This window comes from Pseudopipra pipra, chromosome Z (genome assembly GCF_036250125.1).
Source record: "Pseudopipra pipra isolate bDixPip1 chromosome Z, bDixPip1.hap1, whole genome shotgun sequence".
Taxonomy (NCBI): domain Eukaryota; kingdom Metazoa; phylum Chordata; class Aves; order Passeriformes; family Pipridae; genus Pseudopipra; species Pseudopipra pipra.
Window position 1 is genome coordinate 11,201,228 of NC_087581.1, and position 21,095 is coordinate 11,222,322.

At 42.0% G+C, this 21,095-nt stretch overlaps 1 protein-coding gene across 3 annotated transcripts in view; it reads left to right on the forward strand.

Annotated features, from left to right (window-relative positions):
* Positions 1 to 9,395: 9,395 nt before the first annotated feature.
* The window catches only part of RAI14 (retinoic acid induced 14), an 87,739-nt gene continuing 76,039 nt past the window's right edge, over positions 9,396 to 21,095 (forward strand). For 2 of the 3 annotated variants that reach the window (XM_064642595.1, XM_064642597.1), the window contains exons 1-2: positions 9,396 to 9,508; positions 20,101 to 20,192. In XM_064642595.1, coding sequence (XP_064498665.1) covers positions 20,157 to 20,192 — 36 coding nt within the window. In that variant the 5' untranslated portion in view covers positions 9,396 to 9,508; positions 20,101 to 20,156. Of the gene's footprint in view, positions 9,509 to 9,697; positions 9,846 to 20,100; positions 20,193 to 21,095 lie in introns of those variants that run through there. The other variant, XM_064642596.1, reaches the window with a different exon arrangement.

The following is a 21,095-nucleotide window of genomic DNA, read 5'->3' on the forward strand; positions in this document are numbered from 1 at the left end:
CATCAACATTTTGATTCGGCGTGGCTAGAGGGTTAATCTCCCATCATGTTGGTTGAACTTGCAGAGCAACTTTGGTGCATATGATTTAGATTCAGAAGAAGATCCATCTCGGAGGCCTGTTAAACACGCTCCAGCTCCTTGGAGGGTGTGCATAGAGGGGGGGAGTATAGAGATCTAAATCAACGATTTGCACTTTGGCTGTCTTTGAACCACCTGTGCTGGGGACATTTTGTTCAGAGAACAAGGCTGAAAGTTGTCTGAAGGAAAAATTCCCAACTGGGGTAGTGTAAACATGAGGGCCTAAACTCCAAATGGTTTGCTAAAGCAGGCACAGTCCATAATGGTCCTCACTCTCACTTTGAAGATGTATCTCACTGAGCCCTGCTATTCACTGATATTAGATTCATTCATCATCGAGGGGAAAAAAGGCCTGATTTGATGTATTCTGAAGGATGGCATGTGGGACAGTCAGGTTCCTGAAACTGAGAGCAGTGTCTTGGAAAGGTATGATGCTGAGAAAGTGAGTTGAAGTTCAAAAGCTACATGAAAGCTCTGTCAGAAATGAAAGCGAAAATGAAAGTCAAAGGCGAGACTGCCATTCCCAAGGGAATTTCTCATTCCATGAATTCAGGGCAAATGGATCTACTTACTTTCTTCCGAAAATACAGTAATTCAAACCATTGTCTCACAGCACTGACTGTGTTGAAGGATGAAGCTGATGTCAGGGACTGTGTTCTTCACCAATCAGCACCTCATTGCTATCAGCTATCATCTCATTGCAACCTTTGAAGAATACATTATCCAGATATAATAATGGTGAATGCAATTACAATTTCATTCTGCACACAACTTCATATACAAACTGGACTTAAACATGCAGAAGGGCAAAGCAAAACATGTGCAGGATTCTGGAATAAATAACAAGGCTGGATTTAAGAGTAATTTAATGAAGTTGTGATGTTTCGAGCTGAATTGAAACTTGTTGGATATTTACTGAGACAAAAAAAGGTTTATAAAACTTATTCCAAAAGTCAGAATAGTGGAGGCTAAGACTTCTGCCCAGCAAGAATCAAATTCTGGATAGAAATCAGATATGGGCCCAACTAATGACAGAAAATACAAGTATATTCAAACATGGAGATTTTAGCATCTTCATTTAAAATACTTGCAATTAATAACTTTAATACACCATTTAGCAACCTGGTTCAAGTATGTTTCCCTCAGCTCCATAGAGAGAATTATGTTGTGGGATTTAGAAGGAAAATTCTGCCTCATTTGATAAAAGCAGAAGGTGACCTACCTGGGTTTTTTAATAAAATGACAGAAAATTATAGTTTACAAACCACTCTGTAAGCTTTCATATGCACAAACGTTCTCATGACTCTTCCTATTTTTGAATTTTCTAAACAAAATCCTCTTAGTTCTGCACATGGTTGCAGAAACAAATGCTGAGAAAAGGCAATAAAAATTATTTTAAGGTACTTGGTATTTACTTCATTCCAACAATCACCAACTATCTAATGTTCATAGAAAAAAAAGTTTGCTCTATCCATCTGTCTCCACTCTTCAGCATCCAATTGCAGCTATAATTTTGTTATTTGACTACTTAAAATGGAATTGACAACATCCTTACAGCTAACATGTATACACTGTTCATTTACAGAGATTGTATTTTAAAATTGCAGAGCAAAATAAAATGGCAAGCAAGTACCCAAGCAAACAATTGTATCTTAATTACTTTTTGTGCTTTATTATTACATTTTATGGTAAATCATTCCATTCCTTCCAGTAATAATTTAAAACTGAGGCTATAGTTTCTTGGCTTTTATTTTTAAATCTATTAAAAAGTTGATTAATAAACTGTATCCATATCTCCTAATAGTCACGTTATTATTCAAAGCAACAGAAGCAAAGCAGATGACTAGAAGCAAATGTTCGTTTTTTGTGTTTAATAATTTTTATTAAACCTGAAGGCTAAAGGAAATGAAAGCAGCACCAGACTGTCATCTGGGCTCTCGCTGTCACAACCTGCAAGAACAGACTTCAGTGCCCAGGGCAAAAGCTAACAGGTTCCAGAGTCAGACTCCATATTTCCTTAGAGGTAAGTACCACCAGACCTGTTTGTAAGACCAGATCTTTTGCATAAGCTGGCACTCTTGCAAATAAAAAAATGCTTTATTCTCATTTCTTGGGCAGCAGTTCAAACTCAATAAAAAGTTCTTTCTTCATAAAGAACTGGTCTGAGCAAACTGAAATCTGGGCCTCCTGTTTATTGGAAGACAACATAAGATACTCAAAGATGTTGTGGATCCCAATTAGGAGTTGAATTTAAGAGTATTAACTCCCAGGAACTCTGCATACCCTCAGTTATAACAGCCCATTGTTTCAAGGTAATTGTTGGTAGATTTGGGCATATCTAGGCACCTCTCAGCACAAACATCATCTTGAATCTAGCAGGTCTAACCTGGCATCAGATCAGTAAAGCTACCACACAGTGTTTACACTGATGTGCACAAGGAACCTAATGATTCCTAGAAAATAAAGGCTCATGGTATGTTTGGTGTAATTGGAAAGCAGCAGATGGGTTTGTGGTGAGAGCATGTTGGGATTTGTGCTGTATGTGTTTCTCTGAGTGGGAGAGAAGGGTAAGATTTGGCTGAGACTCAGTCACAGACACATGATTCCCCAGTTGGTCATGAAGGATGGATGAGTGTGTGGGAAGGAGAAGGGGGGAATCACTCTGCTGGTAACCTCTAACTTCTGACACAACTCTCACACCGGATGGTGTGATCCTATGGATCATTCCAGGGCAGGAAAATTATTTCTTCCCTCAAGGCCAGAAGAACCCTGCTAAACAGATGGATTGAAGCTATTTTGGTGGTAGGCAGTGAAGTGCTTGAGACTGAATTTTCAAGCAAAAGAGCAAGAGCACAGTGTAAAACTGCGAGAATAGAGGACATTTAAGCAATGTATTGTACAGATGCATGATATTTCATGTGAAAAAAGCTCTACTGGACAGAAGAAATCACTTTGATGACATCAATTCAAGAAGGTATGAATGGTTTCTATTGAGATGAGTGAATTTATACTCTGGAGAATGTGGCTTTGGCTTTTTTTAACTTTAATAGTGCCAAACCCAGACCTCATCAATTCATGAAACTCTGCCATTGGATCCATATCTGTGAACTTCTAAGTACAATCGTACTCCTCTGTGATGTTTTGGTTTGTCAAATCTGTAAGAACTGGTACAGCATATCAAAGATTTACTCTCACTCCTCTGTTTGCTACATATTTGGTGATAATTAGGTACTTCATTTGTAGAAGTCCTTATGCAAAGCCTCTCTGCTGGAGCAGGATTACCTAAGATTTATATCTGTCCTTGTGCAAAGTGCAGAAATCTCCAGTGTCTCCACACTAAATTGCAGTCTTAAACTTGGATCCCATCCCACTTTCCAACCCTTTGATATTTTTTCTTGTGATCCAGGATAAATGCTGTAGCCATCTCTGAGAAATAAAAAGGAATGTCTGACACTCTTTTACACCAGCCTCATCAGAGGCAGGGGACTTCACATACAAATATGAATCAGACCCAAAGTTCAATTAACTTGATACAGTGAAAAGAAACCTTGGATTTTGTTTTTTCTTTTTCTTCTTAAACAAGTTTTGACTTATACACACAAAAGTAAGATCTTAAAGCCCCAAAATAAATGAAGACTCATAGAAATAAAAATACAATCTGAAAGTTTCTGCATCAGAGGAAGCATTTGAAAAAATAAAACTGTTGATTGACAAAGTGAGGTTTGGTTCCGCTGGGGATGTAAGGAAACTTCTTTTCCAAAACCTGAAAGAGTGTCAACAGAAATAGAATGTGTATGGGATTTTGCACCTAAGTACATTAAGAAATCCTGCAAGGATCAAAGACAAAAAAATAAGCAGTTCGAAATGCCATTTGCAAGGTGCTTGGTTTCTCTGTAATGCAAATAGTCATATAATATATGCAGGAATGTGTTTTTCTCAGGTTTGAATGGGAAGAGGAAACTGATTTACAAATTCTAAATGGAATAGAATCTTTGGAGCACGACAAAGCAACTCTCTGCACCCCTATGTGGAGTGTACATGACATGGAACTGCCTCTTCCTGTGGGAACTGCTTTGACTTTTGTGCAATTACAACATAATCAAGGTGATCACCAGTGTAATTAAATACTAGGGATTTTACTCTTTAGTGATGCTCTGATTAGTATAATCTTCTTGGTTGTTCTTGGGCAACTGGCCTTTCAGGATTTTCAGTGGTGTGCCTTCAAAGAGCCCTTTATATTTGTGGAAGGGTGCAGTCAGCCCTCCACAAGGTATGTTCTCCCTGGTCTGTGGTAGTCTGGTGGCTTCATATAGATGTTCCCATCAGGCTTTTGAGAAATCTCAGGCTTGCAGGGAAGCCTCTAGGTTGCCTAGAGTCTGGGAAGCAGGGGATTTTTTCATAAGTGATCTAGGTTCCCATCTGTATTTGTGTGGCCAATCAGAGAGAAAAATCTTCCTCTTGCTTGTAGAAGAATGGGGAAAGCTTGAGCAAGCCCAAATGCACATGGCCCCGTGCAAATGAGAAGGAAGCACTCTTGGCAGAAAAGACAAAGCAGAGGATGCTACACATAAACAGTATTCATGGTATTGAACCTGAAATATGCCCTGTTGATTCTGGGATGGGCTTCTAACAAAGCTTTGCCCTTGACCTCCAAAGGTCTTGTTGCCTGTTTGGACAATTGTCTTTCTACTCAATGAGCTTTTCTATAAGAAGAAATGAAACACTTTTCCCTTTTTAAATTATTCACATAGATGCTCTGCCATTTTGAGCTCAATCTGCTTGTGTAAGGAGTGTGTAATCCTCTTTTTTTTGTTTCCATGGACTTGTGCTTTTAAAGTAATTTCAGAATTAAATATGATATGGAGCAATTCTTAGGCTCTGTGGGAAATAGATCATCAAGCCCACTTCCACGCTGAGTTTGTCCCTACAGAGAAGATATAAAAGATAAACTTATTTTACGCTGAATGATAGTGAAAAGGCCAAGAAACTATTTTTCTCCTAGTTAAACCTGCAAAAAGCACTTTCATATCAAAGGCACTAACATGCAAGCATGGATTTCCATAATCATGTGAGAAAAAGAAAGGAAAAAGTAAGACAATTTTTACTCTTTGTACTTAAGAAGGATTGCATTAATCCCTTTTGTATATTTCAGCAGCTACAAACTGAAATGAAAACTATATCCAGAGGCAGATAATGTCCTTCTCACAGGCAGAGAAGAGTAAGCTACATTTCTGGAGGATTGTTCTTTTTCCTAACTGGAGCATCTATTCAGTCCCAGCCAGGTAAGGCTGCTGTTTAAGGCCAGTTCCCCAGCTGATCTCTGTGGCAAAACCACTGAAGGACTTAGCAACAGTGACACAGACAGCCTGGCCTCCTCCCTTGGCTCCTGATTTCTGCTCCTTTGTCAGAGAGGAGTATTCAGATTTGCAGGGCAGTCCAGCCTCATGGTGCCACTTGTGGCCATGGCAAACCAGGGTCCTCCTTTGCAGGAAGAATCACAAAGGCAAAACAACTTGAATTTCTCTGGAGCTCTCCTAGAAATGTCACCTGGGACCCTGAAGAGGTCAAATTATAAACTAGCACTCCATGCAGAAAGGTGCAAGAAGCAGAGTGCAGATGTAAAAACCATGAGAAAGAAGGAAGGTTGGTGGAGGCAGAGGAAATACCCATCTTTCAAATGAATTGAAATAATCTAGATAATTCCCTGCAAGTACTACTGGATTTTTCCTTAACCCTTTGAAAGTTCAGTTCAAAGTAAAAGAAGTTTCTCGGTAGGCTTTCCTCTCTCTGAAGATTCTGCCTCAGTTAAGAGCTCAGTCTGAGCAGCTCCAGTTGTGAGTTTCTTAAATTTCTAGTGTTTCCCTGTGTTGACCCTGTCAGGCCCATTGTAGTTGCCATATCGAGAGCACAGAAACAGTAAAGGCAAAAAATTCTCAACCAAGTTTTCTGAAACATACCATATTGTGAAGAGGCATCAAGCACCTCCTTTCTGTGCTAACAAGTTATTAAAAAAAGAAAGCGCTCTGGTGGGAGCAGATAAAAATGACACTTTTTAACTCTCCCGCTTGTTACCACAGAGATTCCTGCATTTAAGGGGGACATCTGTTACAAAGAATGAAAAAAATATTTTGCTGTAAGCAAAGAACAGTCTGGGAAAAAACTATGTCTCAAAATCTAAACCCAAACTTTATTTAAATTGTACCTCACCAAAAAATAACAGCCAGTATTAGTAAAACAAATTAGATTCCAATTGAAAATAATTAGATCAGAACAAGTCTAACAAGGGAAGTAAAAAATGCAGCATTTACAGCTGATAGAACAGGTTTAAGCTGCTTGAAGGAAGCAGGGAAATGATCAGCCAGCTTGGGAGTGTGATTTCCTTTGCAAATAATTTCTAGGCTGAGATGTGACCAGTGCTTTGTGTTCTGCCAAAGGCAGTAGCCAGAGGCAGCAGAAAAAATTTTAACAACTAGCCAGGAGCAGAATAAAAAAAAAATTAACAAGTAAGCTAATTAGCAGATGCTATCAAGACAGAGTGAGAAGATGTGATTAAAGACACCTTTAAGCCACTTCCAGGCCTCTCCCTTCTGGAGTAGTGGTGAGGAATGCATGGGTGGTTTCATTATGTCCTCACCATGGGCAGCCAACTCCCAGTCAAAACTGACTTCAAACCCTCACATTTTCCAGGAGACTGAGCAGACGAGGATGTTCTTTTCCTCTCCCATCCTCGCCTCATGCCTGCTCTACAAAGGAACAGAGAGGCTCACGAAGGCTGTGACACAGCTGAGGTGCTAATACTTAGGTTTTGAGAGAAGCTGCTTGTGTAGGATGTACTTTACCTTCTGTCTCTTGCAGATTACATTCTCTTTGTCTTACTAACAATTTCTGTTAGCTTATGCCTGAGCATTCAATGAAACTCTCAAAAAGTTGCATACATCCCATAGTAGAAGCACAGGTGGAAAAACATGACTATGGCAGAGTCCTACAGCACACTGAGGGCAAAATTTGAAATAGAGCTGAGCTCACCCAGCTCCCAGCCTTGTCCTCTGACTGCAGAGGCTTCAGCCCCAAAATTACATAGGCATGTTTTGAATGAGAGGCAACGCCTGACCCTTGGAGGGAAACCCAAAAGGGGGCTCAGAAAGAAAAGTTTAAGGAACAGTGTTCCATGCAAGGAGACTTAACCTAGAAGGCAGTCAGATTCTGTCAGACAGATCAGTTCGGTTTAATGCATTTAAGCTTGCTGTCACAACAAAGCCCAAAGCCTTTATCCTAGTCCACAGTTTATAAGATGATGAACAATCCTTCTCTGGGAACCAGTAAATATGGTATTTCCCAGTTCTCAAGAACTGAGCATTTTACAATACTGTAGACAGAAGGTAGTATCTATTATTCATGTGTCATTTTATATGTGAGCATCCCATGCAAACATATCCAAACTCCTTCTTTATTATATGCTGGCATTGAAAATGGAAATAAAAATGCTACCTGGTCAAACTATTCAAATGCAAGAGATAGTGACTAACCAACATTTTCATGTTAGAAACACATGATCATGAAGAATTTTACTGCTGTTGGTACAAGTACTTAGGAGACTTTCTAACCATACTGTACACATATATTTGGCTTTTAAAAATAACAGTAATTAAAAATAATTCAATAATAAATGTGACATGTTTTGTAGCTGATGAGCTAGCATTGCAGGGAAATGTTTTTTCCTGTTTTTTTTTTTTTCTATTTCATGTGAATTAAATTCTCATTGTTAACTATATTAGATTAACATTTTGGGGTGTGTCTTTTTTATAAGAAAAAAGAGAGGAAACAGTGCTGGCACAATGATGGCTATCCTCAGAGGTAAAACACATGCAGAACAAATTGACCAAGGTAAGAACTGCAGATTAGCAGAGGAAAGTGTGCTTCTGGTGATAATCAAGTGTATTTGTTTAATAACAATACTTGCCACTATTACAATAAAGATCTGAAGTTTTGAAGTGCTCATTTCCTCCCTGTACTGTTTGCCACTTTAGAAGGTGTGGATAGTGTTGAGAACAAAGATAAGAGTGATCACAGAGATTGAAGGAGAACTTCGCAGGCAGGCAACCCAGTTGTGGTGAGTGGGACCAGTAGATGAGCAGGACACCATGGGAAGCAGCTCTGGGAGGACATGATAGGCAGCAGCACTGGTAGGACTTCTGTGGTGAGATTACAGGCAGAGGCTCACCAACTCGCTTAACAGGTTAATTTGTTGACACATTGCCCAAGGTGTTGCATAGGTGATCTTTTTGGTGAGATATCAAGGTGGTTTTCCATCAGCTTGCCAGAATACTCAAGAAAGGGCACTCTGGAGATTCAGCTTTAAGAAGAAGGGTTTGGCCTACACAGAAAAGAGACTTCTGAAGCACATCCAGTGAATCAGAACCTTGGTACACCTATAAAGCCCACTCGTGATTCTCTGACCTATAGCTACTATGTAACCAAGCACTACAATAGTCATAGCACACTTTCTTTCTTCTGAAGCAATTCTTCCTACCTAGGAGTCTGAAAAAGAGGAATTTGATGCACAGGGAAGCTTTAGAGAGAACCAAAGTTCAGGACTTCCTGCATGTGCTGAGGCACTTGTGCTTCTTGAAGAATTTGACACACATTTGCCTCCCACCCCCAGCTTTCTCCTGGGGAGACCTGAAGGCATCCAGAGGTGGCAGCAACTTGTCACCCACCTTCAGCCTGGACAAGAGAAGACTGAGGGAAAACCACATCACAGTCTACAACTTCCTCATGAGGAGGGGCAGGCACTGATTCCATTTTCTGGTGACCAGTGACAGGACTTCAGGGTATGGTGGGAGGCTGAGTCTAAGGGAGGTTTAGGTTGGATATCAGGAAAAGGTTCTTCACTCAGAGGGTACTTGGGCACTGGAAAAGACTCCTCAGCACCAAGCATGACGGTGTCCAAGAAGTACTTGGACAGTGCTCTCAGGCACATGGTGTGATTCCTGGGGTTGTTCCATGCAGGGCCTGGAGCTGGACTTTGATGATTCCCGTGGGGTCCCTTCCAGCCCGGGATACTCCGTGATTCCACACACACCCTTCCCACACATACCCCCGCTCCAGCCCTGAGCCAGCAGGGTGGTCTCCCTGAAGCGACCCCCACAAGCCCCCCCAGCGGACCCTTTCCCCTCAGCAGCCCCTCCTCCGGGCAGGGGCACACAGAGGGACCCGCGCCCCTTCTCCGCCCCCCCCTTCCCCGCGGGGGGCCGGAGCCCCCGCGGTCACGTGGCCGCGCGGTGATGTTCCGCCCCCTCCCATCCCGCCCCATCCCGCCCCCGAGTGTCCCGGGGCGCCGCCGCTCCGCCCTTCGGCAGCGCCCGGATCGCTCCGTGCGCGGCTCCCGGGACACTCGCGCGGGCGTAGCGGAACGTGGCTGCTCCATGAGGTGAGAGCGCGGCTCGGCGGGAGGCGGCGGCGGGAAGACGAGGAGGAGGATGAGGAGAAGAAGGAGGAGGAGGAGGAGGAGGAGGAGGAGGAGGAGGGTCCGTGCGCGCTCGGCGGCGGCGGGCGCTGTGAATGGGGCTTTGTGTGCGGCGCCCACCTGCTCCCGCCTCCGCCGCCCGGCGCGGGGGCTCCGCGGCCGCCGGGCGCTTCCCCCCGAGGAGCCCGAGCGGGGGAACCCCCCGCAGGGTGCAACAGGAGGGAACTTCTCCCTCCTCCCTGCCGGAGAGCCCCGTTTGGCCGGTGCGGGGGGAGCGGAGAGCAGCGCGGGGACGCAGCCCGTGAGTCACCGGCGCTTGGCTATTTCTTTTTATTTACTTCGTGGTTTTATGTTTTGTCTGTTTTTTTTTCCTTTCCTCTCAAGATGCGTGGCTGGCAGTGACAACTGCCCTCGGGGCTGAGCGGTGGCACCGCCGGTCCCCCGCCCTGCACCCCTGCCCGCCTCTCGGGAGTCTCCGCGGGTCCCTGAGCCCCGGGCGGAGCCGCCCCCGCCGCCCAGGGACGGGGGTCGCCGGTCCCTGACAGCCGGGTCCGGCCGAGCCCCGGCAGTGCCGCTCCCGGGGCGCCCTGATGGGATTAAATCCGCTCCTGGGGGGACTCTCAAATTCCTCGGTCCGGTCGGAAAGGGTGTCTCGGTGCTCTCCCCGGGGGCTTGGGGGGAGCCCGGGGAAGGGCTCCCCGCACCTCTCTGCCACCCCCGGTTCCTCGCACCCCACGGGCACACGGAGGGGCTGCGCCTTCCCTTGGCAGCGCGGGCTTAAAGGATCCAGATTTTCTGTAGCTGCTAAAAAAAATTTAGGTAGTCTGCTAAAGGAATCGTATCGAGTTTAACCAGGAACCTGTGCTTCTAACTTCCCACAGGGCACGGGAAAGATTTTTCTCTAGCACAGCGTTTGGCAGCATGAGCCATCTACAGTCTGCTGTCGCCACTTGTGACATTCTTGACTTTATCCGTATGAAGAGAGTCATTAAATTCTGCCTTAACAACGTTTCAGGATCTCTGAAAAATTTTCCCTTTTGTTTCTATAGTGAATATAAATGTGCTTATTACACAACTGATACAAAACGCTTCCACTCTAGTGCTACTTTGGTAGAAACTGTAGTCTCTTCTTTCCTTTTTTTCCCTTCTCCTTTACCCTAGCGTGTTGAAGATTAGTGTGCCTTATCTAAAAAAAAAAAAAAATCAAACACTAAAAACTACATATACACCATTTTAGAAAGGTCTTGTGATGTCTGGGATTAACTAGGTGTAACTGAATTTAGTAAATATCTGTCAATGACCTGCTTGGCTCTTGTCTTGTGCCACTCATGCAAAGCTGTCAGTGAGATTTTATTTACTGATAGAAGAATCGCATAACAGCCGTATGAACCAGAGTGAAAGAGCATGTGAGTAGGACGACACTTGGTATGATCTCAGGGTTCTCGAGCTGGAGCCAAGCTCAGTGCCAAGAAGTCACTATGCAGTAGCAGACATCCATCCTTCCAGTCTCTAAAAATATTGGCCCTCTGCTATTCTCTTCCCTCTTCCATGAGTGTATCCTCTAGCAAAGCAATAAAATGCTGCCTCCTCCCCTCTGCTTCCATGAACCAAGAGATAGATAGATAACATCAAGTGGAGAGAAGACTAGGCAGGAGCCTGCTCATCTCATGAAGTGATGTAAGCATTTCACAAGAGGGTACACTGACTTGCCTCATCTCTTTCTCTCTTTCTTTGTGCACTTTTTCTTCTCCACTTCTCTGCTGAGGACTTTGTCTTTTTTTGAGGGAGAAGCTGTGATTGGAGAAACATAAAAGCTAGTTCTTGTGTAAGATGTTGGTAATTTCTAAATCCTGCAACAATACCCTAATCACATTCCTTTTGGGAGCTGATTGTGGGCTGGTTCTTTTTGCACAGGGGTAATGCTTGGAATAACTACAAAGAAAAAATCAAGGAAAACTAGAACAAATAAATTCAAAGCTTTGGTGTCTTACTTAATGGCAGACATAGTAGACTACTGAAAATTCCAAGGTGGAAGCATAGCAATCTGTATCATTTTCTGGGGTTATAGATTTGAGCGGTTGGCTCTCATGCTGTGTATATACTTCTTGCATGTCTGAGAAGCCTGTTCACTTGCCAGCATTTTTTGGAGTTACTTTCTAGGTGCATGTGAATGTGTGCAGGTGAAAGCTCTGCATTTGAGGTAGCTTGAGCCTTGTTTTCAGAGTTGTCAATCCTAGCTGTCATTTGGAGTCTCATCTGGAGAGTCATCTAATCACGCACTTTTAGGATACAGAGGAAGTAGTGCAAATAGCTGCAATTCAGGTAATATATTAGAACAGAGCTTGTCACAGTCAAACTCTCAGAGACATAAGGAAGTTTGGCAAATTGTGGGAGCAACTAAAGCTCCCCTCTGGCACTTAGGACTAACCACCAGCCCAGGTACTTGCCAAGGACTGCTGGAGTGGAAGAACACAGCAATGAAAGCAAGCATTCTTCCCTTGTGTTGAGGTCCAGGACAGGATGGCCAGTAATGCCTGGAAGGTGATGGTGGTAGTCAGTGTGCTGAACTTGAGGTGATCACCTCTGAAGGAGAGAGACTCATGGTTAGTGTATCTTCCTGGGAAGTTTTAGGTCTTGACTCAAGTCTTTCCTCTGCAGGCAGATCTTGCATTTAAGATGAGGGCTGTAATAACTTGTATATATTTTCTAAAGCTGTCATAGCTGTCCCTTGGTTTTGTGCCTGGAAGCCATTGCTAGTACTCAAAATATTGTAAACCAAGATTTGGTTTTTTTGGTTGGTTGGTTTTTCTATATATAGGGGAAATGGGTAAAGTGGAGGAAGAGCCAAGTTTGTTCAGTCATTACAATAGAAAAAAGAATTAGTATGCTGGTCTGCTTGTGACTCTGTAACTTCAGTAGTTGAGGACGTTCCATTTCTTTACTCATAATTGCTGAGAGGCAGGGAACTACAGCTGGTTATTGCAGATGTCTGACTTCCCAAAGGCACTTTGGAGCACCCTGAAATATCTCTGTGGAGTTTTGACACTCAAGTGCTTCCTGAGGACCTTTTTTACAATGACTTACCTGAATAACTCAAAGGGAGATCTGAAGATTCATAAGTCTGTGAAGGCTAGGAGAAGTATCTTAAACACTACATCTTCCCCAATATTTGTGCAGCACCTAGTGCTGCTGCTATTAAATATGTTTCTAGAACCTGAAGAAAATGAGATAGCCATCACTTGATTATCACTAATATCACAGAATAGCTGGGGTTGGAAGAGACCTCTGGAGATCATCTAGTCCAGCCACCCTGCTAAAGCAGGGTCAGCTAGAGCAGGTTGCACAGGATCATGACCAGACAGATTTTTAATATCTCCAGAAAAGGAGATTCCAAAGCCTCTTTGGGCAGCCAGTGCTCCGTCACCTTCAAAGTAAAGAAGTAAAGAAGGTCTTCCTCATATTCAGATGGAACTTCCTGTGTTTCATTATGTGCTTGTTGCCCCTTGTCCTTCACTGAAAGGAAGGACAAGGCCATACCTTGCAGAAAGGCCATACCTCTGAAAAGAGTCTGGCCTCATCTTCTTGACACCCATCCTTAAGGTATTTATAAGCATTGATAAGATCCCCTCTCAGTTGTCTCTTCTCAGGCTAATCAAGCTGAACTCTCTCAGCCTCTCCTCTGAAAAGAGGTGCTCCAGCCCCTTACATATCTGTAGCCTTCTGTTGGACCCTCTCCAGTAGTTCCTTGTCTTTTTTGCACTAGGAAGCCCAGAGTTGGACACAGCACTCCAGATATGGCCTGAGCAAAGGAGGAGGATAACTTCCTTCAGTGTGCTGGCCACACTGTTCCTAATGCACCCCAGGATACCACCAGACTTCTTGTCCACAAGGACACACTGCTGGCTCATTGTTAACCTGTCTGCCAGGACTCCCAGGTCCTTCTCAGCCAAGCTGCTTTTCAGCAGGCAAACCCTTAACCTGTACTGGTCCATGAAGTTATTCCTCATAAGCTGCAGGACCCCACACTTGCCTCTGTAGAACTTCACGAGGTTCCTCTCTGCCCCACTCTCTAGCCTGGACAGATCTTGTTGAACAGCAGCAGAGGTACCATTCCACAGATACTGTCTACCAAGATGCCAGTGTTCATCTTGCTGATGTCCTGCTAGTTCATAGCATAGATAGTCTTCCAGAACAGAAAATATCTGAATTTCTAGTGCTTTTTATTGAAGGATGGAAACACATTTTTAAGAAGTGTAAAAAAAAAAATACTCCATTTTCATCAGCTAAAATATTTTCTCTGCCCAAGAACTTGATAGCTGAATAGGGGAGCTGTGTTATCAGCACAGTCCCTGAAGGAATTTCTGGACTACTTTCAGTAGAATACTCTTCCAAGGCACTTATGGGAGTGGGGCTTGTCAAGTGTCTTATTTAAATTGCTTTGATGTTCCTGTCTTTCTGTCTCCAACCCTGATAGATGACTGCTCTGCCTTAGGCTATTTCAGTATATCTATAAAGTCATGGATATGTCTCTCCATAGAATTAACACTGCAACTGTACAGTTTGTTGTGCTTGTCGATTCTGAAGAACATGAAGTTGGATGGTTTATAACAGAATATTAGGAAAGGAGTAAGTATAAACAAGTGCTAGCTGCTGTTACCTATGTGGGTTTCTCATTGAAGAACTGACATTTCACTAGTGTGATTTTGCAGTGATTTTTCTTTTTTCTAGTTGTAGCTGGATGCTTCATTTCGAGTCTCATCCTGTTGAAGTAAGCATTGAACATGGAAAAGTCTTCAGGACTGCAGCCTGTCTTATGTATGACCAAACTAACGGAGATGTCTCAAAATTGAGGGGCGTGCAAGAGGGGGCCTTTTTGTTTTAGAGACAGGGAAATTGAAAGCAGAGAAAGACAGTGGTATGTTCCAGTTCATGCAAGTCTTGTCTCTTTTGCTGTGCTCTTCATTGAGCTGAGTGTGTGTTGACAGACATTTCCAGACAAAAGAACTGGAGTGAGAACAGAGCAAAGTTGTATGTAATGAGTGAATGACAAATTTGCCTGGACTTCGTTTGAGCTAGAATTTTGCCCAAAGTCCTGTCTAATGTGCCAAGTAAACAGATCAGGGCAATGTCACATTTTGATTTTTCTCAAACCTTTTCCTGTAATTCACTGTGTCTAAGGCCTTCTTGTTGCAAGCTTTCTTCTTGCTGTCAAGAAATGCATTTGAATACACTGTTTAACAAACTGCACATACCCCCCACATCCACAGTCTTCCTTGTTGTCTGGGTTTGTGTTGGTTGTATGAAATCCACAGAGGCTGGTACTGCTTCAGCTGAATCCATTAAAATCCATTAAAATGAAATTTAACATTTGAAAATTCTGAATATCAAAAGGAAGTGTAAGGGTAGAGTTGCTGCAAAGCCTTCTGCAGGGAGGAGCAATAGCCGTAGATTTGTTAGTGTTGCAATATCTATGGAGCTCTAACTTTTGGGCTCAAATGCTCAAATTTGTACAGTTCAGCACATCCTTGCCAGTGATTTGTGAGCAGATAGTGGGATTGTACTAAGTTACCCAAGGCCCTTGCTATCTCTGATGTCTGATTCTATTTAGAGTGGGATTAACTGTATATAAATCACTCCCACTCTTGTGTAGTGTTTGGGCTTCTCAGTGCATTTTTCAGTGTGTTTTCATTAGTAAGTAATAGTGGATTAACCAAGCCAAGAATTGTCTTTATAGGTGACATTGAGTTTAAAAAATTCTGTTCTATTTGACTTTTCCTATGGTAGGGTGGGTTACTCAAGATGGAAAAACCGAGCTGTGCTGATAAAGAGTGGGGAAATGTTCCTGTTGCTTTTGGTCACATCATACATGCTTTTCTGATTTGGCCTGAGAAGTGGAAGAATATGCTCAGCTGGATGGAAATAGGAAGGTAGTCAGAGGTGAAGTGTTCAGTGGTTATTTTTTTAGGACAGTGGGGTTGCTGCCTTCGTGTGGAAATCAAAGAGGCTGGGCAATGGGTAATGCCTCCAGGCAGTACTGTGGCTTTGGTAGGGCTAAGGAAGAGCTTAGGTTGGAGGACGTTCATAGCATTGAATGGTAGGTCAGGGGAGCTCAGGCACGTGAAGCATTTGCAAAGTGGGGTAGTGAAGGTGAGCAGCAGAAGGGATACATTAATGTTGATGCCTCTGGCTGCACTGCAGTGCTGGCTGCTGCTAGGCTTGTGTTTCCGGGTCGAGCAGGGCTTGTGATTTACAAAGTGATCATCCAGAGAATAAGGATGATGCTGTTCTTTGGGGGAAGATGCGTCTGGGGCCCCTTATTTTTCCCTGTGACTAGGTGTATTCACACAAAGGAGGTTTTAAGTGTCTAGCGTCAACAGGACTCTTTTGCATTCCAGACCCTTTTTTCATTTCCCCTTCCCCCCATGTATGTTGCCAGATCTGGTGTGGAGTCTGTAAATATCTTCTGTAACCTCTCATGGTTAAAAAAGTTTTTTGAAGTATTTTTGGGAGGGGAAGGGGAAATTAGTCGACAACATGAGTTGCGCTTTGCTCTGGAATTGCTTTGTGTGAGATGGAGGATTCTCAGGGTGTTCTGAAAGAGATGCAAGATTTTTGACACCTAAATTAATTGAATTCAACACTTATCAATCAGTAAAGAGTGACTCTCATTAGCATGACTCTCATTAATGGGATTTATATATGGTTGTACTGTAAACTTGTAGTTTTACTTAGTGAAACTACGGCTTTTCACTGTTGCATCACTGGATCTTTGACTGTTCAAGGAGTTAATTGTAACATTGTTTGAAAGGCCTTACTCTGATTTTAATGCAATTTCATGAAAGGGAAAAAATATCAGTATTATTGTTTACTGTGGTTTCCACAAATCTCGCTGTAAATCAGTGGGGAAGATTATCCTAATCTGTTTCCTACGTTTAAACCTAAAGATTGTATTGTGTATTAAAACACAGTCACAGTGAAATTATTGAGGCCAAAGATTACCACCACTTCAATGTCTCTTGTTTGAACTAGATAGGTTTACCACCAACCTAAAGATGTTATTGTGGCTTGTATTCCTCAAGGCCATTTCTTAACATTAAGCTAAAGGCAGATGAGATGGAGGACTAGATATTTAATTTTGGATCTAATGGTTAAAAGCACATGATCGGCATTAGCTGTTGAGTATCCCTGGAGTTAAGCACTTTTCTGCTACTAACTTGCTGCAGCTATAAAAGGACAGCTCTCGGTATTTATTACCACATTTGTTCTGAAAGCAGAGAAATGCCACTATTAGTAGAGAATGCTTCTTGTTAGTACCTGTGATTCATTGCAGAAATACTGTTTTGAAGTGTCTTCATGCTCCCTAGTGAATTTCTAGTAGTCACTTCCTATCAAGAGTATTAATGGTACTTCCTTTTATCCCCCCTCTGGCAAATGAACAGTTGTCATAAAGCTCTGCTGAATCAGGATGCTGACCTCTTTTTGCATAAATTCCAATAATTACACCCTGTGAGAGACGACTTCCTCCTTTAAACAGTGCCAAGAAAAGGTAGCCCTCTCCACACATTTCTGTCTCTACAGTTGAAGGATTATGGGCATTATAATGCTTAAACTGTAATATTAATATTTGTGCTTACTTTTTCTTATGGGATAAGCACAGATGTGACACATACTAAGCTTGGGAATGCTGGTTTTGTGTGCTTGTGCATGGTTTTTTGATTATGCTGAGGATTTGAGTTTCACATTCAATGTATAAAATGCACTTAGGCAAGAGGTGAAGTATCCTGTGGGAAAAACAAGTTGTCTTCTGATAGAAACACTTCTTCCTTCCTCAAAGGGGGAAAACTAACATATTGGGAGTGCTTGCAGATCTTGTTAGTTAGACTCTATTACCGGTTCCTCAGAGAAGAGAGCCCAGCTTTGCAGCTGTTCTGTGTGTATTCCTACAAGGAGTTGTCATCTCTCCCCTAGCCTTGTAGTTGGGTATTTTGTTCTCCTTGGGAGTGATAACAAATTTTGTCATCCATAGGAGACAAAAATGGTGAGGGAGTAGGAAGGAGAAAGGCTACAGCAGACAATTCTTTGGCAATCTGTATGTGAGGAAAGATTTCTTGTTTTCAATTGCCCACGCATAGGATTTCTTTATATTTTAACTGGTCTGACTAAACAGTTCACTTTTTTTAGTCAAATATATTTCAGTTTTAAAATAAAAAGTCCTGTTGAATTTTGGATTTCATGGGATATTACATAATGTTTCACATCTTTAAAGTTCCTTTATATTGTCAGGGTTTTTTGTTTTTCGCAAAAGTTTTAAAAGCAGCTTGGGGTTTTGTCCTACGTTTTCTCTCTCTCTTTCTTTTTTTTTTTCATGTTGTATGTAAAGAAATCCAGATAAGTAATGGTATTTGTCTTGTCTGTACCCTGGCATTTCTGGTCTTTGCAGTTTTCATCATCCTTAGTGTTACTAGAGGATGGTCTAGGAGATTATTAGTCTCTTGCTGAGTTTCAGGCTCCTTTCCAGTGCAGGTTGTGACAGCTGTTGTGCAATTTAAACACTTCCTCCAAAGTTTGAGTAGGTGTAGCAGAAATAAAGCAGTATGCTTCTCTGAGGGCAACATGAAATAATTCCTTCTTTTTGATTGTTACAATTTTTTATTACAAACCAAAAGATTATTACTGTTTTACAAATACACCACTCAGCCCAAGAAGGAGCTAAGAAATTGTCAGTTAAGTCACGGAGTGAAAAGTTGCAAAATCTATTTTCCTTTTTTCCTTTTGCATACTAGAGAATTAAACAAAATGCCACAAGCCCATTCTCCTTGTGATTAAATGCGAGAACTTTGGATGAAACCCCTCTTCATATGCCTGGAATCAGTCAGGAATCTGACATGACTTCAAAATGACTGCTTAATTAGACTTACAGTAATTTAATTAGATTTAATGATATTTAACAACTTACAGAATTACCCCATCCACATTACCTATCGTTACCTGTTGGAGGGGTGTGGCCTGTGGGAAATGTGTTTGTGTGTTCATACTATATGGGATTTTTTGTTTGTTTGAGGTTTTTTTGAGGAAAGGTGCTTGAGTTTGTCCTAACTGGTTATCAGATAAATATGGGGTTGAACTAAATGACGTGTTTACTTAGTACTAATTGCTATTCCTGACTGGTACTTAGCTTTGTATTTTGTAGAAGCATTCATATATATTCTACTAAGAGTATACTGCATAGTTGGAATTTTAAAACTAGTAGTAGAGTGATGATGATTACATAGCAGCTTGCCTCATAATAATGAGATGTACTTTTATGAAACAATTGAGTCTCACTTTGCTTATCAAACTGTAAACGACTGTTTCTGAAGAGTAATGTGAAACATAGTGACCCTGCGTGACCTATTTGAATTTATGCTCCAGTCCTCATTTCAGTTATTTATTTATCTGACTAGATTTGTAAAACTTCTTCTACTTTCCTTCTAGGGTGGAGGGAGGAAGTTTATACAGCTGAACATCCTTTACTTTAAACTGTTCCTTCAGAAAGAATTTGTATAGCAGCTAGAACTTGCAGATGAAAGTTACTAATTATTTTCAGTAAGCATACTGTAAGACAAGAAACGTGGAACATTTTTACATGGATGCATTTGCCAATCCAGATGTATGTCGCTCCTTCATTAAGTTTTTCTGCTGTGCTGTAGGAAAAAGCACATTGCCATGCTGCTTTAGCATGCTCTTCACTGTTAGGTTTGTCCTGGGTAAGCAATATGTGGTGTAATTGAAGATTTCTGTAGAAAACTTTGCTCTAGACACTGGCACCCCATTCCTCTGTGAGAGTTTGCAGCTTGTCTGTTGCACTAGTTTTATATGTTTGTTCAACTGCTGGTTTTCTCTGCATGAAAGGGAGGAAGGGGGAACACGACTGTGATAGTGCACTGCCAAGTTATAAGCAGCTATGACTCTAAGAATACAGATAAAATTTCTTATAAGGAAGAATCTAAAACAATTCTTCCAGGAGTAACCTCTCTCTTGCTCAGATGATTCTATCTGCTATGTTGTGTTGAGCTATCCTAGTGTGTGTCATGCATGGTTTAAGTATAATTTTGAATTTGGTTAGTGGTTAGGCTTGTGCATACAATAGTGGTGGTACTTCCGTTACCCAGTGCAGGCCCATGGTGAAAGGATAGTGAAGTTTTAATGAGTGACTTTACTTTTGCCACTTCACAGATGGCTACCCTGGTGATAAGGTTAAAATAAGCACTGGGCAGAGAAATCTGCTCATACGTGAACATGTTGGTGATCTAATTATGTAGAGACGTAGCTAGTATAATGTGATACATACTTGAGCTTTTGGTAAAGGTTTGTTCTGTTCTTCAGTGGTCAGACTTAGGCTTGTTTTTAAGTCTGGAGAAACAGAACGTTTCCTTAGCTAGCTGTTAATCTTTCTTAGAGCTTGAGGGCTAAATCCTCAAAGGGTGATATAGGTATGCAAATTCAATTCAGACTTGGCTGCTAGTGAACTGAATGGTATCGAGTTGGAATCTTATTTTTCTTTCTTTTTTGTTTAGATATTGAAGAAGGATAAAAAGCTCCTCAAAGGTTTGGAAGGTTGAATGTGATCAGCATGAAGAGCTTAAAAGCAAAGTTCAGGAAGAGTGACGTAAGTATTTCTGCTCAGTTTGACTGCTGGTTTCCATGCTGGAAGTAAGTTCTTCACTCCTACCTTGATAAGCTTGTAGGTTAATGAATTACAGAGAAGAAAATCTTTTTCCAAGCACAAAGGCAACACCTGAGTACAGTACGGAGTAGGCTGTTTCTATTTGTAGGGCCCTTCCCTGTTGTGTTAATTAACAGTATTTCACTACTCTGGTCCCCATAACTGAATCATACACATGTATGTAGGGTCTGCAGAACTTCAGTTATGTTGTGCTGGTGCCCAGACTGAAACTTTGTTCCAGGTTTAGGATTAAGCCTAGTAAGGACTTTACTACCCAATCATACTTCTGTCTAAGCATAATACTGCTCTTATCAGTGTGGTGTTTGAGCACTTAACGAAATGTCTCAGACTGTGGCAGGGTTTCTCTGTCAGCAAGAATACAGGAACCCACTCAGCAATTAGGGCAGCTGTGATTTATCAGCTCTAGTGTGATAGGAGGGGTGGATATGAGGCTGGAGCAGTGAGGAAGACAGACATAAATATGGAGGTCCTCAGGACCATTTTCCAAATGGCATTAAGAGAGACATTGGGCTGTACATCATGTGTAGCCTCTTGCTAGTAGTAGTAGTCTCAGTGGAGATTTCTACTTGTATGGTAAGCATACTTCCCCTGGAGCTGTGGAACTGCTGTATCCAGTCCTGTTCTTGTCCTTCTGTTTCTATGCCTACTCATTCTAGGTTTTTGTGCTGCTAGTAAGCAGTCAGTGAAATAGGTGACTTTGTGCTTAATTGACTTTCCAGATATTGTGTGGAATTTGTAACAAAACTCCATGATCTGTGAAGAATGTAACATTTCATTCTTCATCCTAAATTTTTGTTCTGCTCTGAAAGAAGTGATGTGTTTCTT